The following is a 27,501-nucleotide window of genomic DNA, read 5'->3' as shown; positions in this document are numbered from 1 at the left end:
CACTCATTTACCAAATTAAGCACCATCTTTATTATTTTATGTATTGTTGTTCACTATAAATACCATCACTCATCTCACTCTTTTGTACACCAAAAAAACAAGAACAAGAGTTTATAATCAAAGAATCATTACATCTTCTTCTTCTTCCTTATAATAAACTCTCTCCCTTATACTAGTGTTATTTGCTTCCTACGGGTATTAAATTCTACTCTTATTTAAATTTCTCGATACTATAAATTATAAGTTATTTCATAACAGCTATATGTTTTTGTAACATGTTATGTGTGAGAAATGGATGATAATTCAAAAAAGCAATATTGTAGATATATAGAATACTAGTTAGCCAATGGCATACCTAACAAATAAAAAAATCGTCAAGCCACTTTTAAAGTTCATGAACCATCTCCTTTAGTTGTTAACTTAACCTAAAGGAATAATATACTTTATAGTTGTTATTTATATTACCCATGGCACTGTTTTGGCAAGGATTCACAGTATTTACATGAAAATTACAATATCTAACCATAACTTTCGTTAAGAACTTAATTTGCACTACGTAACTATAGAAAGCAGACGGGATGAGACAGCTCACTTGGAAAGGACGCCTGTGAGCCAATTGTCATGTTCACGGGTTCGACACCAAGCGGAGGCGAACTGCCCATTCTGTCACCAAATGCGGTACTGGGTGTTGGGCCTTGTCCCCAGCCCAGATAAAGCCCTCCCGGGTGAAGTGGACCGCTGCCTAACCGGACCCAGGGGAATGATCCACGTAAGTAGAGAACCCCTAGATTATCAAAAAAAAAAAAAAAAAAACTATAGAAAGCAATTTAATTAGGTATATGGAAAAGAACTGTGCTTTTTTCGTAAAACCCAAACTTAGCCCTTCAAATAAACTTGAGTCTATATCTTCTTTTTTTTTTCTATTTTTCTTTCTTTGGTCTCCGTTCTTCCTCATTGGTCGTGAAATTCTCTACCTCTTCCATTGATAAATAACTATTTTTTATTTCTTTTTTCCTTGTCTCTTTTCTTCCTCATTGGTCGTGCATGTTCCCAAAATAAATAACTGTTTTTTTCGAGAAATCCCATTCAATTCACCATAACCTTTTCAATTGACATTCAAAGTACAAATATAAAAATTGATACTTATGTGGATTTTATTATCACAAGCCAGATTAGCTATGTATCGAGACCCAACTTGTGACAGTTTTTTTTTAGTTTATTTTACTTTTTTGCTGATAAAAGATGTTTTCCTGAATTGTTTTCATCTTCCAACTGTGAAAATCAGGAAAATCTGAACAATAAAAAAGTTGCAGTTCGTACACATCATTTTCTTCATCGTATCTTCACCTACTTGTGATTATTACCCCCTATATTGTTGTGAAGTTTTATGTAATTTCACATACCCTCTTTGTTTGATTCTGCAAATATTTTTGAAAAACGACCATCTACCTAATTACCATGACTCTAAGAACTTTATTTAAAAACTTTAGTTAAAAGGTTATAACCAAAGGGAACTCTCTAAATTTATGTCTTAACCACAACTTTAGTTAAAACGTTAGAAAGTTTTTATCTAAATAAAATCATCATGCTTTGATATAAAAAACATAAAATGCTTTTTTGTAAGTATATATATATATATATATATATATATATTTGTCGGACAAAAAAATAATATATAAACGAAAATAAATTAGATAATTACGAATCTACCCTTGTCAACTTAATATAAGACCCCATTCTCCATTCTTTCTTGGACATCGACATCTCTCTCCTTCTCTATATCCCTTTCACCGGAAAACTCACTCCGACGTACATCTCCGACTTTAGATTCTCAAAACCGAATTTGAAATTTGAAATGGCGAAAGGAGGTAACAAACTGATGAAGCTGAAATCAGTTTTGAAGAAGCTAAACTCCTTCAACATCAAACCAAACCAGCCACCGGCTCCGGCCAATCACGGTCGATCCTCCGCTTTGAGTGCATTTCCCTCAGAAGAACGTCACACTGTCTACGTCGGCAGTACACGGCGTCTGTACCACGTGAGCTCTGACGTAGTGAGCCATCCCCTCTTCCAGCAGCTAGCGGCGGTTGATGGTGGGTGCGGCGGCGAGGACGGTTCGATCGCCGTGTCGTGCGAGGTTGTCTTGTTCGAGCATATGCTTTGGATGCTTGAGAACGCCGACGCTGACGAGTCAGGCCTGGAGTCGGTCCACGAACTCGTCGAGTTCTACTCCTGCTAACTCCTACGATAATTAATTAGGTGTCGTCAAATATATGTAATTAATGATTTATGTTTGTATATTCTATACTTTGTATACTTTACAGTCTTTTGTTAAAATCTATACTTTTTACTGAGTGATACAACAACCAATGAATAAATATTTCAATATGTAAACATTGTCTTGCAATTTGTAATATAAAAATGTTTTTTTTATAAACTTATTGCAATGTCAATGTAGATAGGATACATATATACTCGTGGCTAGGTCGGTCAAATGAGTTGACCGGACTCTGCTGGCGCCTTGTGCGAACAAGATCAATCCTTACAAATTTAAACTCTAATCAAGAAGTTAATATGTTTACAAAAAGACGTAGTTCATCTAATTTACCGTAGATTGGCCTGTATGATTTTAAAATATTTCATAAAATCTTTTCCTTCATAATTAATCTGTATCAAAAATATATACATGCATGTACATAAACATAAAATATATAATAATACAACAAAAGGTATATACGTATACTATATATCATATAGTCTAAAGTTTCTAGACTAATGTACTAATTTCCTTTCTCCAAAGAAATATACATGATATATATATATATATATATATATATATATATATATATATATATATATATATATATATCATATATAATATATAGGTGGAGTAGATTTCATACAAAGGTCATGTAAGAAAATCATTCTGTTTAGTAAAATACAAAATCAAGACTAATTTTCTAAAGTTTTATTATTGAAGTATCGAATAATATAAAACTCGGCAAAAAACTAGCTATATAAAATATAAATTAACACATTTTTATACAAGAGGTTATGTTTTATTAAATCTTGTGACATTTTCATCACCAAATCCTTTCACATATATGTCCTAGAAACTTAAATCGTCTCTTGAAAAAGAATGGAGAAGGAAATAAAAACCAGGGATGTACAATTACACCCCAGAGTAGTTAATCATTCCTACAATTTCCATCAATATATGGTAAACAAATTAAACAAAGGATAAGAATAATCATAAAAACAAAAGAAATGTTTTGAACAGTTTTTATCACTTGATTTGTGTACACTCTTCCATTGCTGCTACTGCATCTCCAGCTGCATAAGATAACACAAAACCATTAGTGTTGGCATTTGGTTACTCGAGTTTATCAATGTCCCAAATAACCAATCTCTTGCTTGGTTTCATCAAACTATCTGGAAATGTATGTATTAATGCGGTTAACTAAATAAGAAGAGACATGGTATAGTAGTCCTAAAGGCTCAGGCCGGCCCATTCTAAACTAGGAGATGTAAAGCACTGTTTTTATGGTTTGAACTCATCTCTGATTAAACCTGTTGGCATGTCTGACACATGAACTGGACCCGGTTAGATATGGGCAAGGTTGTGGGTTGGCATGGCCGGCCTAGTTCATTGTATGATCTCTATATAAAAGAGATGGTCTTTTAGCTTACCAGAACCATCGTCCGGGTGATGATCTTTAGAATTGTTCTCCATGCATTTAACCAAGAACTTGAAAGTCTCGACCTCGCAAGGTATGGTGAGGGCGCCACTCTGATCAAACCCAAACTCTTCCTCTGCCTTTTCGAGCAACACCTTGAACAAAGAGTGGCCGAGATAGCTTGTTGGTATGATAAACCTCCTTAGCTCGGGTCCAACATAAACCGCAAGATACCCTCTGGGAACATCAACCGGAGGCTCAGGGCTTTGGCAATTTTCCTCATCCGAGTCACAGTTCTTGACAGCTAATAGCCTCTTGTTGATCGCCGGTGAAATCATTGCCGCCGCTTGCTTTCCAGCTGCCAATGGTGGAACATCTGACTTGGACCCTATAGTTACGGTTTGCCATTTCTGCAAAATCTCCTTAAGCCTTACGACTTGCCTGATTCCGGTTAACTTTGCCTCATTATTTTCATCCATCTGTCCTGCCTAGTAAGATGACTCGAAACGTTTTCTTCAATGGCAGATCAAATGTATCATAAGATCTTTATTCCTTGTAGCTGCAATTACAAATATAATTAAATTGTATCAAAATAAAAAAACAAAAACATTAGACCATGATTAATGCAGGTCTAAAGAGGGTCTTTTAGCGAATATAAGAGATTCTCTTGCATTTTAACTAAAAAAAGTTAAAAAACATCTGTTATATGTCTCTTAGTTTTTTTAGTTAAAATCTAAAAGACGTCTCTTATATTGGGTAAAAGATCCTTCATAAGAGACATGCATTAATCATATCCTTACTAATTCTGCACGAGACCCGGTTGCGGACAACAAATCCTTCAATAGTAAGCAGATTCACAAACTAGAGAATCAAACGTGTACAAAGTGAATATATTGTCATCTGTGTTACAAAAAAAGAGAAAAGAATATGTTGTCATCAACCAAAGCAGGGGACCCACATTCGGACTGAAACAGAATCCAAAGCAGACTTTTTCAAAAGGAATGTTTTTCCAAAATTCAACGCAAATCCCAAACATGAGTGCATAGACATGGAATCTGCAACCCGAAGTCCTAGAGGGAAGAACGTTATATCAATCTCAAGAATATGTTCCTAAGTATTTATATAGTTTTCAGCAAACTCAGCAGATCTATATAACGCACGTAGCTCATGGCAAAAAGAAAAAAAGAATCAAGACTGGATCAGGATCTATATATTCGATCCAAATTTCTCAGAAAATATAAATAAGTCAGATGAGAAATCATAACCCGTCTAAACATATTTTACATGTGTGTTATGTTTACCTGAAGAATAAAACGAATTGAATCACTCGTAGCTATGGACTCGATTTGTAACGCCATGCACAAAGGAAAAAAAAAAGCTCCCAAAGATTTGTATCTTTATTTTTATTTTGTCGTTTTGTTCTTTTTTAGGTTTAGGTTTTTTCTGTTCTAAGACTGGGAAGCTCAAACGTCGATGTTTTCAAGTATTGAAACTAAAAAACCAAAAAGAATGAAGAAAAAACTGTAAATTAATAGAATCTAAAAAAATTGGTGGGGGCAAAACGAACAGAGAAGCGAATAATGGGAGATCAAAAACTGGTGATTGGTGTTTTTTGGATTTATAGTTTTTTCATTTAACTGATTTTCTCCACCGCAAAAAAGTTTTTGTTGGCTTTCCCGTCACTCTCGGCCTTTTCAGGTTCCTCTGTTATCGCACGTTCTCTACGCCGAAAGTTAGATTGTTTACATTATCACCTTGTTACTCTTAATTATAATAACGAACCTACATCTCATTTACGTGCGCTATATAAAAGTAATGAGTTTATGACTTGACTTTTTATGGACAGCATGTGATACATTTAGCTAAGGTTATGTGGTCATGTTTTCTAGTATCATATATCGAGTAGCTAGTAATAAGATGAGTTGGAATATTTTGTAATACTATTACTAGAAAAGAACATGGTTTCTACTGGTGTATATATATATACATGTACGACGAACAATATTTTGCGGTGTATCATTTTGTGTGTATTTGACATTGTTATACACATTGATAAATCACAATGATACGGAGATTGAGAGAAATCATATAAGGATATTGAGTAATTTACATATTTATATTAGTTGATATATTAAAAATGAAAACTAGAAATGAGTGACAGATTGATAATATCTAAGAAATAGAATATATAAATATTTTGATGGGCGAAGATCCCTCCAAGTATTATTGCATGCGTCGGACATGCACAAATCGTAAGCAGACAAAGAGAGCCGCCTAGTACTCTAAGTAGATGAAAACAACATTGTATATTTATATCCTAAAATATGTTGTATTTTGAGGTCCAAACTCAACCATTTGTTATATGTTGTTTTATAAAATAAATTAAATCTTTGGGGACCAACAAACCCATGGTAGAATAAGTATATGGCTGTCCGCATCTTCCTTCAACACAAAGCATCTTCCTTCTTGATCCTCAGCATCTACCAAATATTCACACTTCCACTTGACAAAATCCAACGGCTTAGCGTTCCTCTCTATGTCCACACGACCCATCTGACGGTTCAAATTTCATCTCTCTCTCCCCTCCTTTATATAAACCACTAAACCTACCACCTCTTTGCTTATTCAAAAGGCAATAATCAATAATCAAGAGAGAAAGAAGGCATGGCGACTTTGGATTCTCCACTAGAGGCGCTGGCTTTCCAGTACGCTAGCTTCGGTGTTCTCGGCGTCGTCAACAACGTCTGGACATGGATCGCTGTCGTGACGGCTGCTGTCAGCTTCTGGAGGATGAAAGTCACTACCATCGGAGACAACGATGGTCATGGGTGTAGCTTGTTGGAGGATGCAACCACCTCGAAAGCTGAACAAGAATCCGATCATCAAGAACCGCAAAAAATGGCTGGTCCGGTGGAGGAAGCGGAGGCGCCCCCAGTGAATGAAACGGATGTTAATTGGGAGCCGTTGATGTGCGATGACGGCGTGACGAAAGGGACGAAGCTGACGATGTACTACGAGGTAGACGTTGATCACGAAGAGCGGTGTGTTGATGGAGAGGGAGGGTTACCGACAGTTAACTATGGAGGTGGGTTTGGTAATAGCGGAGAGTGGTGGGAGAGATGGGAAAGAGTTGTGAAGATGAGAAATGGTGATGACGTTTGGTACCGTTACGTGGACTTGACGGTGATAGACGGAAGTGTCGTGAGGTTATGGGATGATGACAAACGGAATCCGTAACAGTGGCAGGTGTCTAAGCTAGAGGATATTCCTAATTTGGAAAATAAAATCCTTCAAACCTTGATTGGTTTAAAGTTTATTTTTGGTGGATTATGATTATAATTTGTACATAATTTTCCGCCACAAGACCAGGAACGCTCGAGTTATAGAAGAAACCAAGAAAATCAAATATTAAAATGTTGCTTCAGTAGTGTTGTTACTCGAGCATTTGGATACTTACGCTAGCTATGCCCACCAAAACTTGACTACACGCGTATACTGATAAACGCTGGTCCATTGAAAACTTGATCACATGGATTTGTTCCTGTTGGTTTGTTGCCATGGCCAATTCCGGTAACATTGGCTAAGCCCACTAGACTCTTAAGTCTTAAATTATTTAAAAAAAGAAGAAGCTATTTGTTAAATTTTCTTTGAATTGTCTATATTCCTCAAAATTTCAAAATCAATCTTAATTGCATCTTATATTTCAAAATAAAATCGCAAGAACTTTCGGATAAAATCGTAAAAATAAATGGAAAGCTAAATTAAACGGGCATATATTTATTTTGAAGTTTTTGCAGCAGAAAAAAATAAAAGAAAAGGTATATTATAGCGTAGCTTTCATTTTTAGTTGAAGTACTGGTAAATCCAACTTACTTACGATTACTTTGAAGATAAACTACATCATAAACTTACTACATTTTCATAACACAAAGAATGCAAATTGATATTATATTTACCAATAAAATGTTGTGGAATTAAATATTCATAAACATTTTGCAGAAAAAAATATTTATAGAGAATGAAATGATCATCAAATTTCACAAAAACGTAAACAGAATCTAAAGAGGAAAATCCTTCTGCAATTAGGAACTAATAGAATACATTTATGCTATTGATGCAAATACTGAATGGTATAGGTATGTTGTTCTTCCTTAACTCTGGGCCAAGACAACAAATTGTAAAATCTTCAAAATGGGAACCTCCACCGATAGGATGGATTAAGTGTAACTTTGATTATAGTTCTGCTTCTGGAGATATAATGGATGGTGTTGATTGGATTTTAAGAGATGATTTAGGAAAATTCTTGGATGCGGGAAGTGTTCAAGTACAAAAGATGCAGAGATCTTTAGAAAGGGAAGCTTTAAGTTTCCTTATAGCTCTTCAACAAGTTTGGATTCGTGGTTTGCGAAGAGTGTGGTTTGAAGGAGATAATCAGGAGTTGTGTGCAATTATTAATCAAGTTAAAGAGCATGGGGAATTGGGGAATCTGTTGTGTGATATACGTCATTGGATACAGCTTCTTCCGGAAAGCTCACTGGACTTTGTGAATAGGGAAAAGAATCAAGCGGCTGATGCTGTTGCTAAAAATGCTATTCATCAAAGTACTTTTGCTCTATTTTATCATTTACCTCATGTTTGGTTAATTAACTTTTTGTATTATCTGTTTACAACTTAATAAAATCTACGTGGTTAAAACAAAGAATAGAATACATTTATTCTTTTTTCATACTCATTCAGTATATACCATTTATCTTTGTTCCATCAATTCCATTTTCTCTTTACAATTTAGAGCCAAATTGACTACTTAGAACACACCTCCTAATTCAACTTATAACCAGTTAAAATTTTATCCCTGTAACTTGGCTACTACACATTGTGTTGAGAGATGTCGAGGTCGAAGCAAACATGGAGCTCATCGTGATGCACAAGATCAAACATGCTACCATGGCTGTTGGAGGATGGGCCGTTGGCCCATTCGCAAGTTGGGCATCAGAAAAGAAATCCAAGAAAGGCCCATCCTGAAAAGGACATCCGCGGCGCACGCAGGAAACATGAGCCTAGGACGCATAGGCTGCACCGACCGCCGATTATAGTTAGGAAACCTACGCAAGTAATAGGGTGATGATGAGTGTCGAACCAACTTCCTAACATACAACTACTACGAAGTGAAAAAGGTATATCCGAGCAAGTATAAATAGAGGGGAGCATTCAATGAAGAGGAGGACGGGCGATAGAGAGATAAAGTAGAAAGAATCAATCTCGAGTTCATCTTTAGAACGACGAGTTTTTCTTTGTATTTCTCTTCTGTTTTGCCTAAACACTTCAATAAACGAAATCTTTGGCCTTTCTTAATCTCCTTTGAACACTTTTTTGATATTCTAATTACCCGTTACCGGATTTAGGATTCAACAATGGCTAAAATTATGCATTCACACATTGATCTTGATGTATAAATGGATCTCTAGAAAAACAAAAACATACGAAGACTGGACATTTTCTGTTAAGTGGTCATTCTTGTTCAATTGGGTATCTTCACCTTTTTCTTTCGTTGGGCTTCACAAATTGAATTACTAGAGACAACTTTAACAAAAAAGAAAAATGATTGGAGGCAAAACTTTTGCTTAGTTCGGTGTTATTTGATTACCAATTGAATGTCGATAGTTAAAGAAGCTGTTTGTTATCAAACTCATTTTCAGAATGTATGATTTTTGAATTGATCTGTACTAAGTTTAATTCGTTTTAAAATTGTACTTTAATAGTAAATTTATCCTGAAATGATACTTAGTGTCGAGCAAAATAACTGGCAGATAAATATTGTCTCTGAAACCACTTTCGTCAACTCATAACAAATGTGGGTCCAATATTCTGAAACCTCTTTAAATATAATTGGCCTCAGGTGACCAGTCGGCCAATAATTTCACAACTTTTGATCTTTTTGAATCGTTACACATATATATTAGTCATAAATTTTTTATATATTAGACCATAATAATCATTCACATGTTATTCATTCAAAGAAAAAAAAAAACCATTCACATGTTACATGAATTGGACTGGACAGTCATTCGTTTGTCGCTAGACTCGCTATATTTCTGTAATTTGCGGTGCATTTATTTTCCAGATTTTGCCCATAATCATAAGGTGATGTATTCACCATGCTACCCTTATATAATGCACGTACACACGTCCATAGAGTGAGGGTAATTAAGTAATAAACCATAAATATGTTCATACAAGGACCTACGTACTTTAAATTCTTACCAACTGGTCACTAGACACAACTCGCCTCTTACCAACTGGTCACAAGACACAACTCGCCTGTTTCATATACATAGATAACTGTGTCTCGTCTCTTTCCAGTTTAAACCGAGAGAAACAATGGCTCCTCCACAGAAGCTCTTTCTCGCCGCCATTTTCGCCGCTGTCATTGTAGCCACCACCACCGGAGATGGATCTAATAATGCTGCTGGAGAAGATATTGTACATTCCTCTTGCATGCACGCTAGCTATCCATCGCTATGCATCCGTACGCTGTCTACTTACTCCGGTCCGACCATCACAAACCGTCGTGAGCTAGCTCAAGCCGCCGTTAAAATAAGTCTCTCCCACGCTAAAGCCGCTGCGAAAAAACTCGCGGCGGTGCGAGAAACCGTGGGGAAGAAACGGGAGAAACCGGCGGTTGTGGACTGCGTGGAGATGATTGGAGACTCGGTGGACGAGCTGAGCCGCACGCTAGGCGCTTTGAAGCATCTCCGCATCTCGGGTGGTTCGGTGAACGAGTTCAGGTGGCAGATGAGCAACGCGCAGACGTGGGCGAGTGCTGCGTTGACTGATGACGACACGTGTCTCGATGGGTTTCAAGGGATCGACGGTGAGATCAAGTCGGAGGTGAAGGAGTGGATGACGAAAGTGGCGAGGGTTACGAGCAACGCGCTTTACATGATCAACCAGCTAGATGATAAACGTGGCAAGCCCCACGTCGTACGTCCTTGATGTTATAATAATGCACTTGGCCTAATGGACTGTTGTGATTTTGTTAACTTTTATTCGCGTGTGTTTAATTACAAGTTATCCTCTATATAAACTATAAAGAAAAGAGTTTTTGAAATTACATGCATTGTCATTTTTAGTAGTTCTGATAATGGTATATAACTATATCCTATATTATATAAATGTTTAATTTTTTGGTTCGCTATGTCACTATATCGTATTATGTGGTTCCGTTCGGATTCGCTTGCATGTGATTTTGTCTTCACATGAAACTGAAAATAGGAATTTAAAAGATTGATAAACTAAAACGAAAATCATATATACAAAGTAGTACAAACTGACGTAGCGGAAATTATTCATATAAATAATTTTTTGTAAGCAAACTCTTAGAGCATCATTAATCCAAAAATCTATTTTGGGTCTCTTAATATTTTTTTAAGTATTAAATTTACATAAGAGACCTAGTTAAGAGACACCAACATTTTTGTGCTTCAATGAGAATCTCTTATCTAGGAGTTCTTAAAAAAAAAATGTAAACATTGTTTACCGGTGAAAAAGGGAATCGGCTTTGGCTCGTTCTCTCGACATAGGTTTCAAATTTACAGAAGAAGCACCAATCGTCGCGCCTGTCAAACAAAACATAGGAAACCAAAGTTGAAAGGGCATAAAGAAAACCAAACGAACGAGTTTGAAGCATTGATTAACAAAAGACAGAATTCTACATTCACTCATGTGTCCTCTCTCTAGTAGGTATGCAACAAGAGGACGTGTCCATAATAGGCATTGTAGAATCACATTCGCTAAACAACTGAAAAAAGAAATACATATTCAAAGGGGAGGAAACATAAGCAAGTAAAGCAACTCAATCAACCAGATCAGCACAAACATGTTTCCACAGTTTATGAGTCCACATGGAGCCAACTCTGGATTGTCCCAGTTAAAATATCTAAGAGCATCTGATGCATCAGTGAACTCCCCATGGAGTTCACGCAGTTTTCGAAAAAAAAATATATTAAAATAAACAAAAACAATGAACCTCTTGGGAGTTCACTGCACTGAACCCGGATCATCACTGTAGCGCGGACCCCACGACACGTGGCGGCCCGCGATTGGTCCGATTAATAAATTTTTTTTTTTAAAAAAAAAAACAAAAATCAAACAGAAAAAAAATAATAATAAAAAAATACTTTGTGAACCCCTTTGATGGGGTTCACTAATGCTGATGCTCTAACAAACTCTTTTTCATATGGGAAAATAACCTGCAGAAGATGCAAAGCAAGAGTGCAAGTAAGATTTTTAAATGGTCATTCAACCAAAAAGAGTGTCAACATAAGAAGAACAAAGGAAAGATACTAAGAACGAGTAAACGTAGCATCTTCACATAACCAATTCAACTAAAGAAAAACAGGTGATATGAAACACAATACCAGGGAGAGCAAGAGCACTTGAGGTTCCTGTCTGCTCAGGTTGACGCGGAGGCTGCTGACTAACATGCTCCACACCTCCAAAAGCAACCTTTATCTGCACAACAAAACGTCTGAGAATCAATATCATATACGCAACTCACAGCTCGAACTAGGTTTGATCAGTGAAAGACAGAGAGTTTAAGCAAATTATAAAACTTTTAACCTAAAGTTAGAAGCTAACATGTTCAATTAGCAAAAAAGACCAATTACAAGAGTATCAGTTGAAATCAAACAAGTAAAGACAACATCTTCAATGTCCCTTAAATTTTTTTTAAATATCAAAAGGCATAAAAGTTTCAAAGCTGACAACAAATCTATCTTATTACACAACATAAACTGCTGCAAGTAACACTTTGTTTCTGTAAAGCCAAAAAAACTGATGTATCTAATCTATTAAAACAGAAGTACAAATATAAATTAACCCTTAGTTTTTCAAATTATTTACAATCATATGCCATTGAAATAATAATCACCTACCTTTCAGTATTCTTGTCTTTTACAATTTAATTAATGCATTTTCCTAAAATGAAGTACAACAAATTATGTATTACTTATTTAAAAAATATTTTCTATAATCTAGCTAAACAATAAATTATACTTAATCAATGTCAAAAATATAACAAGATTTTATTATTACGGGTTGGTGATCTTTTTTATTTTGGTATACTAACTATGTCTAAAACAACATAAAAGTGTTATAAAATACATAATATAAAAAAAAATTGTAAATAATATATTGAATTATTTGATCGTATAAACCAAATATAACCACAGATAACAATTTTATTTTACATTTTATTTTTGATCCATAAAAAATACATTTGCACGGACACACGGGTTATATTTTAAAAATATGGTTTTAACGGTTAACGGATCGAAAAATAAAATAAAATTATTCATTATAAATAGTAAAATTATTGTGTTTAAAAATATATTAAATAATTATTTAATATATATAAAATTTAAAAATATATATTACCATTTATATAAGATAAATATTTTTTTGCTAAACAAAAACGAATACCCGCGCATAGTAAGCATTAAGAATCAAACAAACACAGAGCATTCAGAGAGCCAATGTAATTGAATCTTAACAAGCAAATCACACCAAGATCAAGACTTGCACATTTTCTCAAAAAAAACGATCTTCATAACCCACCACCGACAACATCAAAACAAAGCCAAAGTCACGTCCTTTTTTTGATCAATCTTCCATTGAAACCCCACATGCAGAAACAGAGAAAGAATCAAGCTTTTAATACATACCTCTTCGATGCGAGAGAGATTGAGATGAAAACGGCCGACTGGTTCTCGAGGCCGTCTCTGTGCCGTCGCACAACAACTTCTCCGCCAAGCGCCAAGACCTCCTCACTTTTGCGGAAATCAGGGACGAACCTAGTTGCGAAATTGACGTCGTTAGCGACGTAGAAGAAGAGGAAACCGATGATGAGCTTCAGTGGTCCAACGAGGAAGAAGACGTGTTTGCTTCGTCGAGGAAAGCACCGTTTTCTTTTCCTATCAGCACGTGTCCAACAAGAGACGCTTCTTAGAGCATCATTATTGCAGGCTCTTAATGGGTCTCTTATGTTAATTTTCATTTAAAACAAAATCAAAAACACAAATTAATACAAGGGACGTTTCTTATTTAGGGGAAGCAAGGGACGGTTCTTAATGGACACTTGTCGTCGTTTGGTTCTGTTATTTCTCTCTCTCGAAACCTTTCTCTCTCGATCAAAGTCGCAAACTTTGCTTCGAATTCAATCCATCTCTCACCTTCCCTTGCAATCAAATCTCCAAATAAATTAATCTCTCTGCGCGATTCTCGCTCTTCTTCTCCGACAGAGAAAGGTCTCGAGCTTCGTCTTAGGTTGAGCCTAGGTCGAAAAGGGTATCGAGATTGTAGAGGTTTCTCACGCTGATGATTATTCTTCTTGTTCGTCGTCATCACCTTCTGATTTTGTGGCTTTTGTGTGATCTAGAATATCTATCGTGGCTTCATCTCTCCTATTTTTAAGCAAGTAAGTAACCTTCTATCTTCTCTTTCTTACTCCATCTATTGTCGTCTGATCTGTTGATTCTGTAGTTCTGTAGTTCTGTTATGCTTTGATGTTTAATTCCTCTTTGCGAGCAAGTAATATTCTATTGGAAACTTGAGAGTTTGGGTTTGTAAAGTTCTTGCGATCGTCATTGTTACTTTAATTTTCTAATTACTCTGTCAAAGGTCAGAACTTTGCTTCAACCCTTTAAGCCACCAACGAATATTTCATTGTTTTCTACAGGAAAAGAAAAAGCAGATAGTGGGTGGAGACATGATGGAGCAGTTTGTTCTCTATCACTTGCAAACACTTTTCGGCAGCAAAATCTTTGACTATATGATCATTGTCTTTACCGGTGGAGATGATTTGGAAGACAATGATGAGACTTTGGAGAACTACTTGGATGCTTGTTGGTGATGTTCCGTGGAGGTATGAATGTTTATATATAGTTCTCATGCTTTCAATGTTTAGTTCAACTTTACCTCCAAATTTGAATCCTGAAATGAGTTTTACTTGTGACCAGGATGTTTATTGGTTCTGTGAAAAGGCATTGGAGTCACTTGCACTCTTGTGTAGAAGTTAAAGAGTGGAGCATTGGAGTCACTTGTCTTTCTTGTACTCCCTTGTATTCTCATATTATCATGTCACGGACTGGAGCTGATCTTGCGCTTCCGCCTAGAATCGTATGTTGCTTTGTTCTCCCTCTTCTGATGTAAATATAGTTGCTTCTTTGCTTGACCTTAACATATAAGTTTTTACTTCTTAATAAAAAAACTTATTTTTTTTTAAAAACCCTTGATTAAGAGACTTGCATTGGAGCACATAAATTTTTGGGTCTCTTAGTTCAATCTCTTAATTCACTTTTGCATTTTAAAAGTATTAAAAAAAAAATAAGTGACCCATTTAGAGTATGTGGGATAATGATGCTCTTACTTCCCCTAATTAAGAACTGTTCCTTATCTTAATATCTATTTTTTTAATTACTAATTACCCTAAGAAACATCCATAAGAACTTGCGATAATGATGCTCTTAGAGCAACATTATCAGTAAATACTATGAGGGGTTTAAAAAAAAATTAATATTTTAATTATTTCAACTCTAACTCTAGAAACTCTAACTCTAGAAACATGTGTTGCTTTAATGTTTCAATCAGTTCTAAACTTCCTTAGTTTAAGATTTTTTGTTCATTTTCTTTAATATCTTTATGATATTTTTTTTTAAGTTAAAAACTTCTTATAAACGTTGGAGCTGCTCTTATACGCAATTTTTGCTAACTATCGAATTTAAAGGCAACGGGCCTGCGGCATGAATATTTAGATACAATAATAAGCTTCAAGAGGAAACCTCGGCTCACGTACGTGAACGATTGAAAAAAATCATATACTTGCATGGTTTTGATTTTGCATAACTATATGTTTGTTTATTGAAATCAGTGGTGGAGCTAGTGCTTTGTGACTTGTGAGAGTTGTCTCTGACCCATGTGGATTTTCATATAAAAACAAATTTTACTTGTATTTTGAATAAAATAACTGGAAAAATGTTACGAAACTTAGCATATTGACCCATGTAATTTATGTTTGTTAGATAATTGTCCCCATTGAAATATGCCTTGTTCAAAGCCTAATTTGAACTGACAAATATGGTCAATAATAGAGGAGAAAATCATGAATTGGATAACTTGCTATATGACATGAGTTTAGATGATGATGCTTCCAAATTTATCTGTCATTAGGACAAAAATCAATCATACTAATACTAATTAAACACTACTAGTTAGTGCCGCAAAGTAACATAAATACCTACAAAGATGCAACACCATCATGCACCCGAACATATTACATCATTTTACCCACTGGTGCAAGGTCCACCACCTTAATATAACTAACCAGGGTCGATTCAACGTTATCGGCGGTCCTAGTCGAGACTAGAAAAATTTACCCCTTTTTATTTGTTATTAAAAACGCATAAACCGTACTTAACTATTGAACATGGTTTATAACAACTAGTTGAACATGGTCATAGAAAGATTAATATCGCTATTTATGTCACCAAAGTCGCCTTACTTTTTCCGTCGTACATCCGTTAAGAACTCTAGAGTTAAGCGTGCTTAAGCTGGAGTAGTGGAAGGATGAGTGACCTATCGAGAAGTGATTCGCGATACCGTGTGAGTGCGGCCAAAACACGAGAAAAAGTTATGTGGTGATTGTAGGGTCAGCAAACAATGATTTCGGGCCTTGGAAAATTAACGCACCGCCTGTTGGAACGGGATGGAGCCCCCGGACTGAGAGAGTGGGGGTGAATGGCCATTAGCCGTGGACGGTCGGAGCGTTACAAGTGGTATCAGAGCTGATTAGCCATCCCGGTTCTGACTCGAGAAGCGTCTTGAGACATGTCGTGGGGTGCAACGAAGATGTTGCGTTCTTTGAGAGAGAGTGAATTATAACATCCCGAATTGTGATATATGAAAAGGCTTAAGATGATTGATTTGACTATCTATATCACCAAGGTCGACTTACCTTTTTCCGTCACACATCCATTTAGAACTCCAGAGTTAAGCGTGCTTGAGTTGGAGTAATGTAAGAATGGATGACCTAGCGGAAAGTGATTCGCGATACCGTGTGAGTGAGACCAAAACACGAAAAATGTCATGTGGTAATTGTAGAGTCAGTAAACAAGACCTTCGGACCTTGGAAAAATAGAGTACCGCCCGTCAGACAGGATGGGGCCCACGGACTGAGAAAACGAGCGTGGGTGGCCCATTAGCCGTGGGCGGTCGGGACGTTATAGAGGTTGACTAATCCAAGTCCACTGTGAAATAGATTTTGCAAAACAGCTCATGTAACTAAACAACAATTAGAGCCAATGTAAGTATGTAACAATGTATATTTTATTTTGAATCAAATTTAACATTATCTGACAGGTGCAAAAGCAAGGTTCAGTTGGGGAGATCAATAGACGTCAACCGTTACAGAGGTTAGAGGTTAGAGGTTATGATGAGCTGAGGCATGATCTTGCACGTACGTTTGGGATCCAAGGACAGCTTGAAGATTCGCTAACATCAGACAGGAAACTTGTGTGCGTAACTACATTGATCATGAAAAAGATATACTTCTTGTCGGTGATGATCCATGGGAGTAAGTAGAGAGCTATCACATTCTTCAACATAAGACCATTTGAAAGTTCCATTCCTTTTTTATAGCTTTTGAAACTTTGGATTTTTGCAGGGAATTTGTAAACTGTGTTCAGAGCATATTTCATCAGGTGAGGTTCAACTAAGTTAACAAAAGTAACTTGGTATGAAGAATCAAACTCAAGTCTTAATTTCAGATTATGTTCTCAGGCCGTTTATGGAAAAAAATTCCACAATTGGGGATACAAATTGCAGGTTCACAAAGATATAATAAACTAAGAAAGGATAGCCATCACATCTGAAGCTCTCAGGGCAATGTAGTTTGAACCATCTTTGCCCTTGAAGTCGTTACCTGCATACTTGGAGTAAAGTACTGTGCTTCCAGTCGATATCGATAGTGGCTGAACCTTACCTTCCTCATCTAGAGTACCTGGTCCAACTGCTATCACCTGCCAATAAGCAAATAGGATATTATGTACAGTTGACACTTGATGAGTGTCTTGAAGTGTATATGATGATATCAATGTGTGCTTACCGTGCCAATAGAAGGCTTCTCTTTGGTAGTCTCAGTTAGCAACAACCCTCCAGCTGTTTTCTCCTCTGCCTCAGCAACCTAAACCCACAAATTTCAAAACAAAAGCTTCCTCTGATTATCAATATTCTTGCATGCACAAGCAATGAGATTACTGAGATAAGCACAAGACGCGAACCTTAATGAAGACTCGGTCGTTCAAGGGCTTGAGATCTTTGATGTCCTCTGTCTCAAGAAGACCAACAATGTCATCTTCCTTGAGAATGAGATGCTTCTCATCGTTGAACTCCACCTCAGTTCCTGCGTACTTGGAGTAAATGATTTGTGCTCCAGTCTGCACCAGGAAGAAATGTAATATTAGCACGAAACGAAGCAAACAAAGAAAGAGCGGCTTGAGGGGGTGTCTTACAGGGACAGTGATGTCGATTTTGTTCTTCCCAATAGTTCTTCCTTCGCCCACAGCAACGACTTCACCTCCTTGAGGTTTTGATTGAGCAGTAGATGGAAGTAAGATACCTCCCATAGTCTTCTCCTCTGCCTCCTTGATCTTCACCAAAACTCTATCTCCCAATGGTTTAATTGAAGTATACTGTAAACAACACAAGAAACAAAACAAAACTTATAATTCATAACTAAAGGAGAATGAACCTATCCAAATATCTAACAAGGCTACCATTAAGTTACAAACCAAGGTTGCAATGTTAAAAGCTAAGCATCTAAAGCTAAGTTTTTTTTTTTTTCAGACTTCATGTAGAGGATTGAGATAATACAAGAGACAGAGCTATAGGAAACAGCAATAAAACATTCAGATAAGTTACACATGTTCGTTCACACCAACTAAGACGAAACTACGAATCAAAAACATAGAATTGAACAAGTAGTACCTTAGGAGCAACGACCGAAGCAGCTCTGACAACCAAAGAACGGAACTGGCTCTGCTTAAGGGTGCCTGGTTTCAAAGTTCCAAACTTGGGACTCGAAGCTCTGAGACCTTCCAGCGAGGCTAAACTCCTGGCTGAGACAGTCACTGGTGATGCTGTTAGTTGTGTCGCCGCCATTTCTGCTATCAGTCAAAACAAATAAAACTTTCAGTTAGTCAGATTCGACCCAGATTTGCCTAGTTCTCCGCAAAACCCAATAACTTATTACTTTCTCCGCCCAAAGTTGAGACCTTTATGGTCAATTCTAGTTGTGAACCGTATAAGAACCGTATAAGAGAGCAGAGAGAAAGAGATTCATACCTTGAGGATAAGAATGTGACTTTGGAGAGTAAAACCCTAAGAATTGCAGAAGAGATGGATAGACTGGAAACACACACGACTGTCTCTTTTTATTGCGAGGAAGAGAACTCTATCTAGAACGCTCTACCGGGTGGGTGGGTTAAACCGGTCGGTTCGGGTCGGGGCGTTACCTAATCCTCTTAGCACACTTTCTATGTTTTCTTTCGTCACGCAAACATATTCTAACTGTTGTTGTTGCTTAGTATAAACGTCACAGTAACCGCATAAAAACAATTATTTTCAGAGAAATTAACCATTAGTCCACTATAAGCCAAAATTATGAAACTTTTGGTAAAATATAATAAGGGAACCATTGTTTCTACTCCGACAGCCTCCATGCACCTCACTGCAACATCGGAAGAACTAAGACAGGTTTTCAACTGCTCTCAAAATTTTGGTTGGAATTTTCATTGTTGTTTTCTACTTATGTATGTTTTCTCTGAACGTGGACTCTAATATTACAAGTGAAAATTTTCTGAAGGTTTCCTCTCTTTTTAGCCACCTATATTTTTCGTTATGTTTTAGTTATGTTAATTTATGAGTTTATCGTCCAGTATCTCTCTGATTGTAACTGAATTAGTCCATCTTTAATATAGTGTTCGAATAAAAAGGAACCATTGTTTATGTACAAACCGGAATTAACTAAAAAAAGTTTAACCAATCCAATTTCTTCAAACCAAAATACAATTGACATTGTTTGTTTGTGAGGGTTGAGAAGGCAAGGGTGACAAAACGTTCAGAGAACACAGTAACAAAAACAGATTTCCAGAACATAAATTTCCAAAAATTTCTATTAATCGACTCAAAAAGGACAAAAAGTTGAGTTAGGTTCTGTTCTGTAAACATGGTCTGACAAAGCCAGGGTATGGTTGTTTACCTGTAAGTCCTGTACCAGAATAAATACTATAACTTACATCTCAGGCCCTACTACCTCAATGTTGTATAAAAAGCTATCAAAAAGGCTCACAACCCCTTTCTCTGCTGATGCAAAAACATTATATCATTGCGAAAAGGATCTCATTCCACGTATCAGGAACACCAGGCAAGCACCAATGGAGACAATCCTGACCTCCTCTCGAAGCCGAGACACCAAACCTCGATATATGCCCTTCGTCTCTAACACCAGACAACGCCGTTACGTCCAAAAGCTTAACCCCCGTACCTTTGACCGCATGTCCCGCGCTGTAATCACTAGACTCCTCTTGCAAAACCTCTTTCCCGATAGACATTGGCGTCGTGTTATTACAGCTCCCTCCCGTGTTCCACTCCCCTCCCACAAAATGTCTCGGGGAGAGGCTTCTGTAGAAGGCCTTAAGACCCGGATGGTTAGTGAGCTGTGAGCTAACCCAACTCACAGTGCTGTGGATCGTGAAGTTCTTGGCGTCGCCAAGAGCGGCTAGCTTCCTGTTAGCGTTGGGGACGCCGTTCACGTGCATCACCCATCTGTTGCCGTTGAGCTTCCCTCGGTTCCAGTGGTGGCCCGTGTTCATCACCAAGACATCGATCTTGTGAAGGTAATTGCGTAAGAACGCAGGTGGGCGATCTAGATGCATGGCGTGTTCGGTTAAAGGGTTGGAGATTTTGATCGGTTGTATGTCGCAGAGGGTTGATGACCAGTGGTATAGGACCGTTGTGTTGGTTTCTTGGAATCTATAAGCCCATCCACCGGGACGAGCTCCGCCTCTGGGAGTTATGAATCCAAACTCTGGTCCCACGTCGTGGACATTGAGTCTTTGCTTGCCTCCTGTGATCATACACATCATGGATTGAAACTGTTGTCTTCCTAACGAGTCTCCAACGAAGGCTAGGGTCTTGTCCTGCATCCTGAGAGGGGCATTTGAGAATTAAGGTCTTGATGGGAACACTTGGCTTACCACAGAATTTTTTTTTTTTTACCTTCTCAAGAACTTGGAAGCCTCAAAGTTTTCCATAGAGCAGTCTTTAGGTTGCCATCTTAGCCTTTCGAAGGCGAAGTCTTTGCGTTGCATTAACCTGCACGCCCACATAGAGGCAAGCCACGGTTTGCAACGACGTCCTGAATACAAAGGACGGTGCTTGTCCACAACCCATTTCCCTTTTGCGTAATTGCAAGCTGTTATATTCACAATGAGACAGCATCAAGACGGTTTAGAGACTTGAACTAATATGCAGAATAATGAACGCTCGTAAGATACTTTGCCCTCTACCTTGATTGACGATGGAAGCGGTTGAAGTACTACCATTATCTTTCTTGGCTTCTTCTGTTGCAAGAGTTTTATTCTCTGGATCTGAAGTAGTGTTTTCAATATGTGTTGTATTTGGTTCGGCCTCACCAACGAAAACCTCTTGTGTCACCTGTTTTAGTTTATTTTCTTCACTAGTTGGTGTGTTCTGATGTTTCGGCTCACTTGCAATAACTTCATGTTCTATTTGTTCTAGATTTTTTTCTTCACTAGTTGGTGTCTTCTGATGTTTTGGCTCACTTACAATAACCTCATGTTCCACTCGCTCTAGGTGCTTTTCTTCAATAGGTGATGGTTTCCCTTGATTCGTCTCACTGACACTAACTTCTTCCACTTGTTTCTGTTTTTGTTCTGTATCTTTATTATCGGTCTGATCCTCTTTGTTTTGCTCTGTAATAGAAAAACCGGGAAAGGGAATAAAGCTATGCCAAGCTTAGTAAAATCACAAAAAGTTTTAAGAAAAAAAAACTTTGAGCAGATTACAAGATGCATCACAGAGCTGTTGTAAATGATTGAAATTTACCTTTGTTTACAAAGGGTGTAGCTGATGAGTAGCTATCTTTAGTTTCAGTATTCTGTGCCGTAGGTATTTTCTCAGCCTTTTCTTCTGCAACTGACAAAGAACTCAGTCATATATATATATATACACCCCAGGATCTAACTGTACTATTAGTTTCAAGAATATCTATATTAATTTTATGAAATATAAACAGGAGAAACTACAAGTGAACAAAGAAAAATATTGACATTTTTGTTGCCAAAGAGATTTTTAGACTGATGAAACATAAACAGGAGAAACTAGATTTCAAATATTTTAGTGTCATACAGAATCAATGTAGCATTGTTCCAGCATTGAAACGACATAACAGTATGTGGTAGAAAGAGGAGTTTTAGCGTCATGGTTAAACCTGTTTCCAGCTTTAAAATTCGACTTTCAGGTGGAAGAAAGGCCGTGGTTGGATTACTATCCCATGTCCATATGCCGACGGTTGCACAAACAAGCACAACAAGTACAACAGAGATATGCCTAGCACTCCGTTTAAGAGCTCCTCTTTTCATCCTAAAAAAAAATTCCAATAAATGAGCTGTTCTAGATTTCATTCTGTCAACCTAACAAGAGATTACAAGAAAGATGATAAAAATCACATCACCACCCATCAAAACACTTGTCTTATCAGCTTTAGACTGCTTAGTTACATACACATGTCAGCCAAAAATAGAAGCTACAATCAACTAGGAGATGTCTACCTATTTCTATGGAGGGTCATATGCTTCTCAGGCGTTCCAGAGAAACTTTCATTCACACTATAGATCAAGAAGCCTTAATATGTCCAGCTAACTCGATGTTCAGTGTGATCACCAACTTACATCTCATTAGTAGTAGATTCCTTGTCAAACCATATAAGATCAAGAAAACTTTCTGGATGCACTTTTAGCAATAGAAGAAAAAAACACATCCTTGCACACTGATCCCATAACAGGAGACACCAAAAGTGCATCCAGAAAGAAAAGTTTAATCATTTTTTGGTCAAAAAAAAAAGTTTAATCATTTAAGAGTCAAATTTGATGGGTAAATCATATACACAAATAGCTAAATTAGCAAATCCCACCTACCAAAACACTGTTCCATACAAACTAAAACTGGTAAAGAAAACACACATTAATTGAATTGGTTGATTCAGTCAAAGTTATAGAGAATGAGGCAATACTACAGAACAAGAAAGGTTTGATCTTTTGATCCCCAAGTCAGAAAGCAACTAAACTAATCTCTCCTCAATATTACTAATTAAGGAGATTCACATTAACACCCGGCAACACGAAAGGAAACTTTTCCATATACAGTTTTATGAGAGACGAAACGAGTAGATCAGATCGAAACGAGCGAAGCGTGGAGCATAAACTGTATATAAGATCGAGAAAATACCTGGAATCTCTGGGTTGCTTGATGTCGGCGATGATGGAATCCGAGAGGCGTGTAGAGGAAGCTACGTTAGGACAAATCGAATATCAAATTCAAATAAGAGAAGAAGAAGACAAAGCTTTCGACGTGGTCGTATATATATAATAACCTTAATAATGACTCGTCGGTCGTGGAATCGTATTTTAGTGACTTATAATAAAAGTTTCTTTGTTCTGTAATTGCTTGGGAAACTTGTTTTGTCAAAATCCAACATCCACGTGTCATTAAAATGTTGAGTAGTTCGTTCAAATTTCACAAAACACTTCGATCACTAACTTTGTTGAATCTGACTAACCTCTGGATGAGCCATCTAACTTTTACTGATACTTACGAGTTGAAGTTTTGGGTTTTACCGATTGTCGTTTGCTTCCACGTTTTTTACCCTTTTTTTACCGTGGAACCAATTACCTTAGGTGTTACGGTTTATCAACAACTTATTGTAACACCTTATTTTCATCTCTTGAAATGATATTTACATTTTTAGCAAAAAATGATCATCACTGATTAGTAAACAAATAATATGATTTTATAAATAAAGTTAAACCATCAGTGAGTTCATCACTCAAATAGCCCAAAAAGGCCCAAAAAATACATGTGGATCTGCTTAGAGCAGATATTTATTTAAAGCCTTCCCGCCTCGAAAACATGAAGCAGTACGTCCCTCAATTTTCTTATGGTATTCAGCAAATTTCACTTCTTTCATTTGTGGAAAGATTTTGAGAGTTGCTTTTTTTTTTGAAGAAGCTATATGCTGTAATTATATTCCTAAAGATAACACAAAAAGTATTATAAAGATGTCACTGGAAGGTCCTTCATAACTGCTGGCAACGAAAGATGTCAAAGAACATTTAATACTCTCTTTAGTTTTAGAATTTTGGTGTCTATTTTATGTGCTCTAGATTTAAAGATCTTACTTATCATACAAGCACAATCCTTGATGAGTTTGATGGAATAAACTTCAGCTGTTGTAAAGATTTATGGATATGCATGGGATTGGGCGCATTTATTAAGTATATCAGTCATAAATTTGATATTCTATTGTTCAAATCTCAACAGTTTGCAAATAATCAATTCGAACTAAACTGTTGATCCACTGGTTTATTCGAGAATAAAGTTGCCAAAACTGTATACTGAAAAACCTGCTCACTACAGAATTTATTCTACACTTGGATGATCTGGAAATCACATGGTCCTAATAAAAAATAGTAACACATTTTGGCTTATATAAGCCAAAAGACCACAAAACGCCGCAAGTTGGTAAAGGAAAAAAAATGTAATTAACGATCGAGATTAGAATAAAAGTATAACAACAATAAGTGGGTGTTCTTATCATTCATGTGAAAGAGAAAACAAGGCCAGCTGTAAAACTCGGTTTTCTTTCACTGGTAGTGGCACCACATAATATACATCTTTGATATATTACACTTGTATTTAATGAATCAAAGTGATTTCACTACTAAATATAGACAAAACTAGTACTGCTCCACTATGTTGTATCTGTTGTACCAACATATATGGGGAAACACATTACACATGAGCGAGCGACAGAGACAAATAACATGTTGCTAAAACGAAAATGATTCTAAGACGTAACTTGTTGCGATTGGTTACCTATCTTTCTTGTTTTTTCTTGTTTAAGAACACGATTCTAAAACGTAAGTAACTATATGAGTTTTAATGATTGATTAGTGTGAAAAGAAAAAACTGAAGACACTGTTAATTTGGTTCATTGATACAAAGATGTATATCACAGTACCGGTCCTGAAATGAAAAAGAGCACAAGCAGTTTTAAAAAGATTGGCCACTTTTATAAATTTTGTAGATAATTTTTTTATAAAAAAAAACTGATTTATGCAAATATTTTTTGTGGACTGGAAACGAGTGCTTGTAATGCTTTTCCTCAGGGCCGCCACTGTGTATATACGCAACCATAGGAGATCCGCAAGATCAGTGATCTCTCCTAATTAGTACATAATCAAAAGAATATTTCTAAATATCAAAAGCAACACCAAATGTACCTACACAATTATTTTGTATGATTCCTTCGTCAGTCCATTTATAATACTTATAACTCATTATTGGCAATTTGTCATCAAACAAATAATATATGGTACACTTGCGTATTAATTGAGGTTGCAAGTAAATAAATTTTAAGTTTTTTAGCTAGTGACTAATTATCTATGCCACTTACAAATTTAAGACTTTAAATTTTCAGGTTTGTCCCTTCTAAAATCAGTTGTGTTAAAGTAGTCGTGATTTTGAAATGTAATAGACATACTTGTGCGCGTGCAGAACATGCATTTGAAAAATCTTACATGCTATATAGTATATTAGTATGTCATCAAATCTCATCGAAAAATTGATTTGATCTCCCCCCCAAATATAGAGTTAAATCGACTTATAACCAACAGCATACCACACATGTAACAAAAACTACAATAGTTTCCATTACGATGGACCAGCTTGCCTTCAATTGATTCCAAGAAGTCAAATCGCTTCTGATGTAGTTAGAATCCCCCCTATAGTCGGGAAATCTTAGGAAAACTCCAAGGCAACTTTGCTTGAACCATTGATCAACATTTATCAGGATTAATGTTTTTTATAAAAAAAAAGGTTGGGCCTAGCTTATATCATATGTATCATCCCATTATTATATTGGCAAACTATAAAAGGTTATACACTTTGTGGTATGGTTGGAAAAACGTTTTAATGTTTTTATCTTTCCAGGTCTAAACTTTAATCAATAGATTTTGACCCACGCTTTCAAAACGCGAGATATTTTTCGTTGAAAATTTTATTAATCCATCTATTTGTTCACTAATATGTTTAGGCACGTGCGTTCAATTTTCAGTTCGACTGTAATTTGTTATTTTTTTTGGTTTTCGGTTTCGGTTGTTATTTTGTTTCTTTCGAATTAAAAAATATAGAGACCGTTCGATTATTTGTGAATTTAGGTTTGGTTCGGATTAATTAGTTTAACTCTCAGTTTGATTGGGATAAAAATATTAAAAACTCGAAAGTTTCGAGTTTAATTTGGTGCTGGATCGGTACCTATTTTTTGGATAATACGGTTAAAAATCACATTTTTGTATTTTTAGAACAAAATCGGCTAAATTTAAATATTTAACATATAATATTCTTGTGATTTCGTTGTATTGAGAAATCCGTATCTTACATAGTAATATTTCTTATCTTTTATAAATCTATTTATATTGAAGTTGATTTTAATAATGAAAATAAATTATATTTAAAACTCTTACAATATATAATAACTTCCCGAAAACTATCAAGGTTTTTTATTTTAAAATTAACATTTATAATACAAAATAACAACCAAAAGTAAAAACTGAGCTTTAAAGCCTATAGGATCAAAAATTACATGAAAAGTTACTGGTAAATTGGGTTTACAAATCAACGACCAACTTTTGCTTTCTATAACCTAACTCAAAACAGGTTTAAGTATCCTAAAACCGACAAAAGAGAATGCTTAGGTTTTAGGAGAAACTTGGGGAGAAAGTTGGGAGATCTTCTCTTTATTATCGAATATCTCTATCTTTTAATATTAGTATTTGGAAAATTCAGTTACCATGTTAAACATAATATATTCTCTGCGTGTTCATCAAGTCAACTTAGTTAAATCGGAAAATCTTGTTTCTATATATTATCTTTTGAATTTATTGTATGTAGCAATTACGAAAATGGATGTTATAGAGAATATTCTTGGAATTTATTTGATTTGAATCCAAAAATATATGAGTTTCTATTTATTACGTTTTATATTTATATTTATATACCAAATTTGGTAAATATAAATATTTAATTATTTAAATATTATTGGTTGTTTAAAAGGTCAATAACATTGAAAACCAATGATTTCAAAATATGCTAACCCTATACTTTAATAGTATAATTAATATTATTGAAAGATAATATTTAATATATTTCGGCAACTTCATGTAAGAAAATTTTAAATAAGACATAGACATTATAATAAATTTTAATTTATTTGGTATAGTTTTTTGGACAATGAGTTTTTGATGGTGTTAATACGGTTTGAATAGAGTTAGGGCTTGAATAGAGTTTTAGGGTATAAGGTTAGAACACAAACGAATATAGATGGGTTAGTAGACATACACGAAATGAGCTTAAAAACGATGGATAAATTGTTTAAATTATTAGGCTGTTTTGTTTAGTTGGACATAAACAT

At 35.9% G+C, this 27,501-nt stretch overlaps 6 protein-coding genes and 1 long non-coding RNA gene across 11 annotated transcripts; 4 read left to right on the top strand and 3 right to left on the bottom strand.

Moving 5' to 3' along the window:
* Positions 1 to 1,772: 1,772 nt before the first annotated feature.
* Positions 1,773 to 2,362, top strand: LOC106333768. The gene has a single exon (XM_013772180.1). It carries the CDS (start codon positions 1,856 to 1,858, stop codon positions 2,237 to 2,239), a length of 384 nt encoding a protein of 127 aa, XP_013627634.1. The 5' UTR covers positions 1,773 to 1,855; the 3' UTR covers positions 2,240 to 2,362.
* Positions 2,363 to 3,117: 755 nt separating this feature from the next.
* Positions 3,118 to 5,245, bottom strand: LOC106333763. 2 transcript variants are annotated; one of them, XM_013772174.1, is made up of 3 exons: positions 4,979 to 5,245; positions 3,691 to 4,236; positions 3,118 to 3,333 (listed from the first exon to the last, which is right to left on the bottom strand). In XM_013772174.1, exons 2-3 carry the CDS (start codon positions 4,154 to 4,156, stop codon positions 3,287 to 3,289), a joined length of 513 nt encoding a protein of 170 aa, XP_013627628.1. In that variant the 5' UTR covers positions 4,157 to 4,236; positions 4,979 to 5,245; the 3' UTR covers positions 3,118 to 3,286. The 2 variants fall into 2 exon arrangements, with proteins under 2 accessions (XP_013627628.1, XP_013627629.1); XM_013772175.1 differs by lacking the exon at positions 4,979 to 5,245 and adding an exon at positions 4,478 to 4,548.
* Positions 5,246 to 6,139: 894 nt separating this feature from the next.
* Positions 6,140 to 7,292, top strand: LOC106331901. Its single transcript, XM_013770340.1, has one exon. The coding sequence runs from the start codon at positions 6,342 to 6,344 to the stop codon at positions 6,912 to 6,914; it is 573 nt and encodes a 190-aa protein (XP_013625794.1). The 5' UTR covers positions 6,140 to 6,341; the 3' UTR covers positions 6,915 to 7,292.
* Positions 7,293 to 9,915: 2,623 nt separating this feature from the next.
* On the top strand, positions 9,916 to 10,785 carry LOC106332439 (21 kDa protein-like). The gene has a single exon (XM_013770898.1). It carries the CDS (start codon positions 10,056 to 10,058, stop codon positions 10,668 to 10,670), a length of 615 nt encoding a protein of 204 aa, XP_013626352.1. The 5' UTR covers positions 9,916 to 10,055; the 3' UTR covers positions 10,671 to 10,785.
* Positions 10,786 to 13,811: 3,026 nt separating this feature from the next.
* On the top strand, positions 13,812 to 14,853 carry LOC106333666. Its single transcript, XR_001268438.1, has 3 exons — positions 13,812 to 14,151; positions 14,413 to 14,598; positions 14,693 to 14,853. It is a non-coding gene; the product is annotated as an uncharacterized LOC106333666 (long non-coding RNA).
* Positions 14,854 to 17,469: 2,616 nt separating this feature from the next.
* Positions 17,470 to 19,248, bottom strand: LOC106328922 (20 kDa chaperonin, chloroplastic). 2 transcript variants are annotated; one of them, XM_013767464.1, is made up of 6 exons: positions 19,074 to 19,248; positions 18,717 to 18,892; positions 18,242 to 18,421; positions 18,011 to 18,166; positions 17,836 to 17,913; positions 17,470 to 17,749 (listed from the first exon to the last, which is right to left on the bottom strand). In XM_013767464.1, exons 2-6 carry the CDS (start codon positions 18,888 to 18,890, stop codon positions 17,576 to 17,578), a joined length of 762 nt encoding a protein of 253 aa, XP_013622918.1. In that variant the 5' UTR covers positions 18,891 to 18,892; positions 19,074 to 19,248; the 3' UTR covers positions 17,470 to 17,575. The 2 variants fall into 2 exon arrangements, with proteins under 2 accessions (XP_013622918.1, XP_013622919.1); XM_013767465.1 differs by having other exon boundaries at positions 18,717 to 18,895; positions 19,074 to 19,155.
* A 638-nt stretch (positions 19,249 to 19,886) lies between these two features.
* LOC106329516 (protein trichome birefringence-like 16) lies at positions 19,887 to 23,353 on the bottom strand. 3 transcript variants are annotated; one of them, XM_013768200.1, is made up of 6 exons: positions 22,583 to 23,208; positions 22,243 to 22,394; positions 21,858 to 21,947; positions 21,299 to 21,724; positions 21,009 to 21,204; positions 19,887 to 20,936 (listed from the first exon to the last, which is right to left on the bottom strand). In XM_013768200.1, the coding sequence occupies exons 1-6, from the start codon at positions 22,600 to 22,602 to the stop codon at positions 20,108 to 20,110; spliced, it is 1,713 nt and encodes a 570-aa protein (XP_013623654.1). In that variant the 5' UTR covers positions 22,603 to 23,208; the 3' UTR covers positions 19,887 to 20,107. The 3 variants fall into 3 exon arrangements, with proteins under 3 accessions (XP_013623654.1, XP_013623656.1, XP_013623655.1); XM_013768202.1 differs by lacking the exon at positions 22,583 to 23,208 and adding an exon at positions 23,259 to 23,353 and having other exon boundaries at positions 19,888 to 20,936; XM_013768201.1 differs by having other exon boundaries at positions 19,888 to 20,936; positions 21,858 to 21,941; positions 22,583 to 23,207.
* Positions 23,354 to 27,501: the final 4,148 nt, after the last annotated feature.

This window comes from Brassica oleracea, chromosome C3 (assembly GCF_000695525.1).
Source record: "Brassica oleracea var. oleracea cultivar TO1000 chromosome C3, BOL, whole genome shotgun sequence".
Lineage (NCBI taxonomy): Eukaryota > Viridiplantae > Streptophyta > Magnoliopsida > Brassicales > Brassicaceae > Brassica > Brassica oleracea.
The sequence above is the reverse complement of the archived record's forward strand: the minus strand, read 5'-3'. Positions and strand labels throughout refer to the sequence as shown.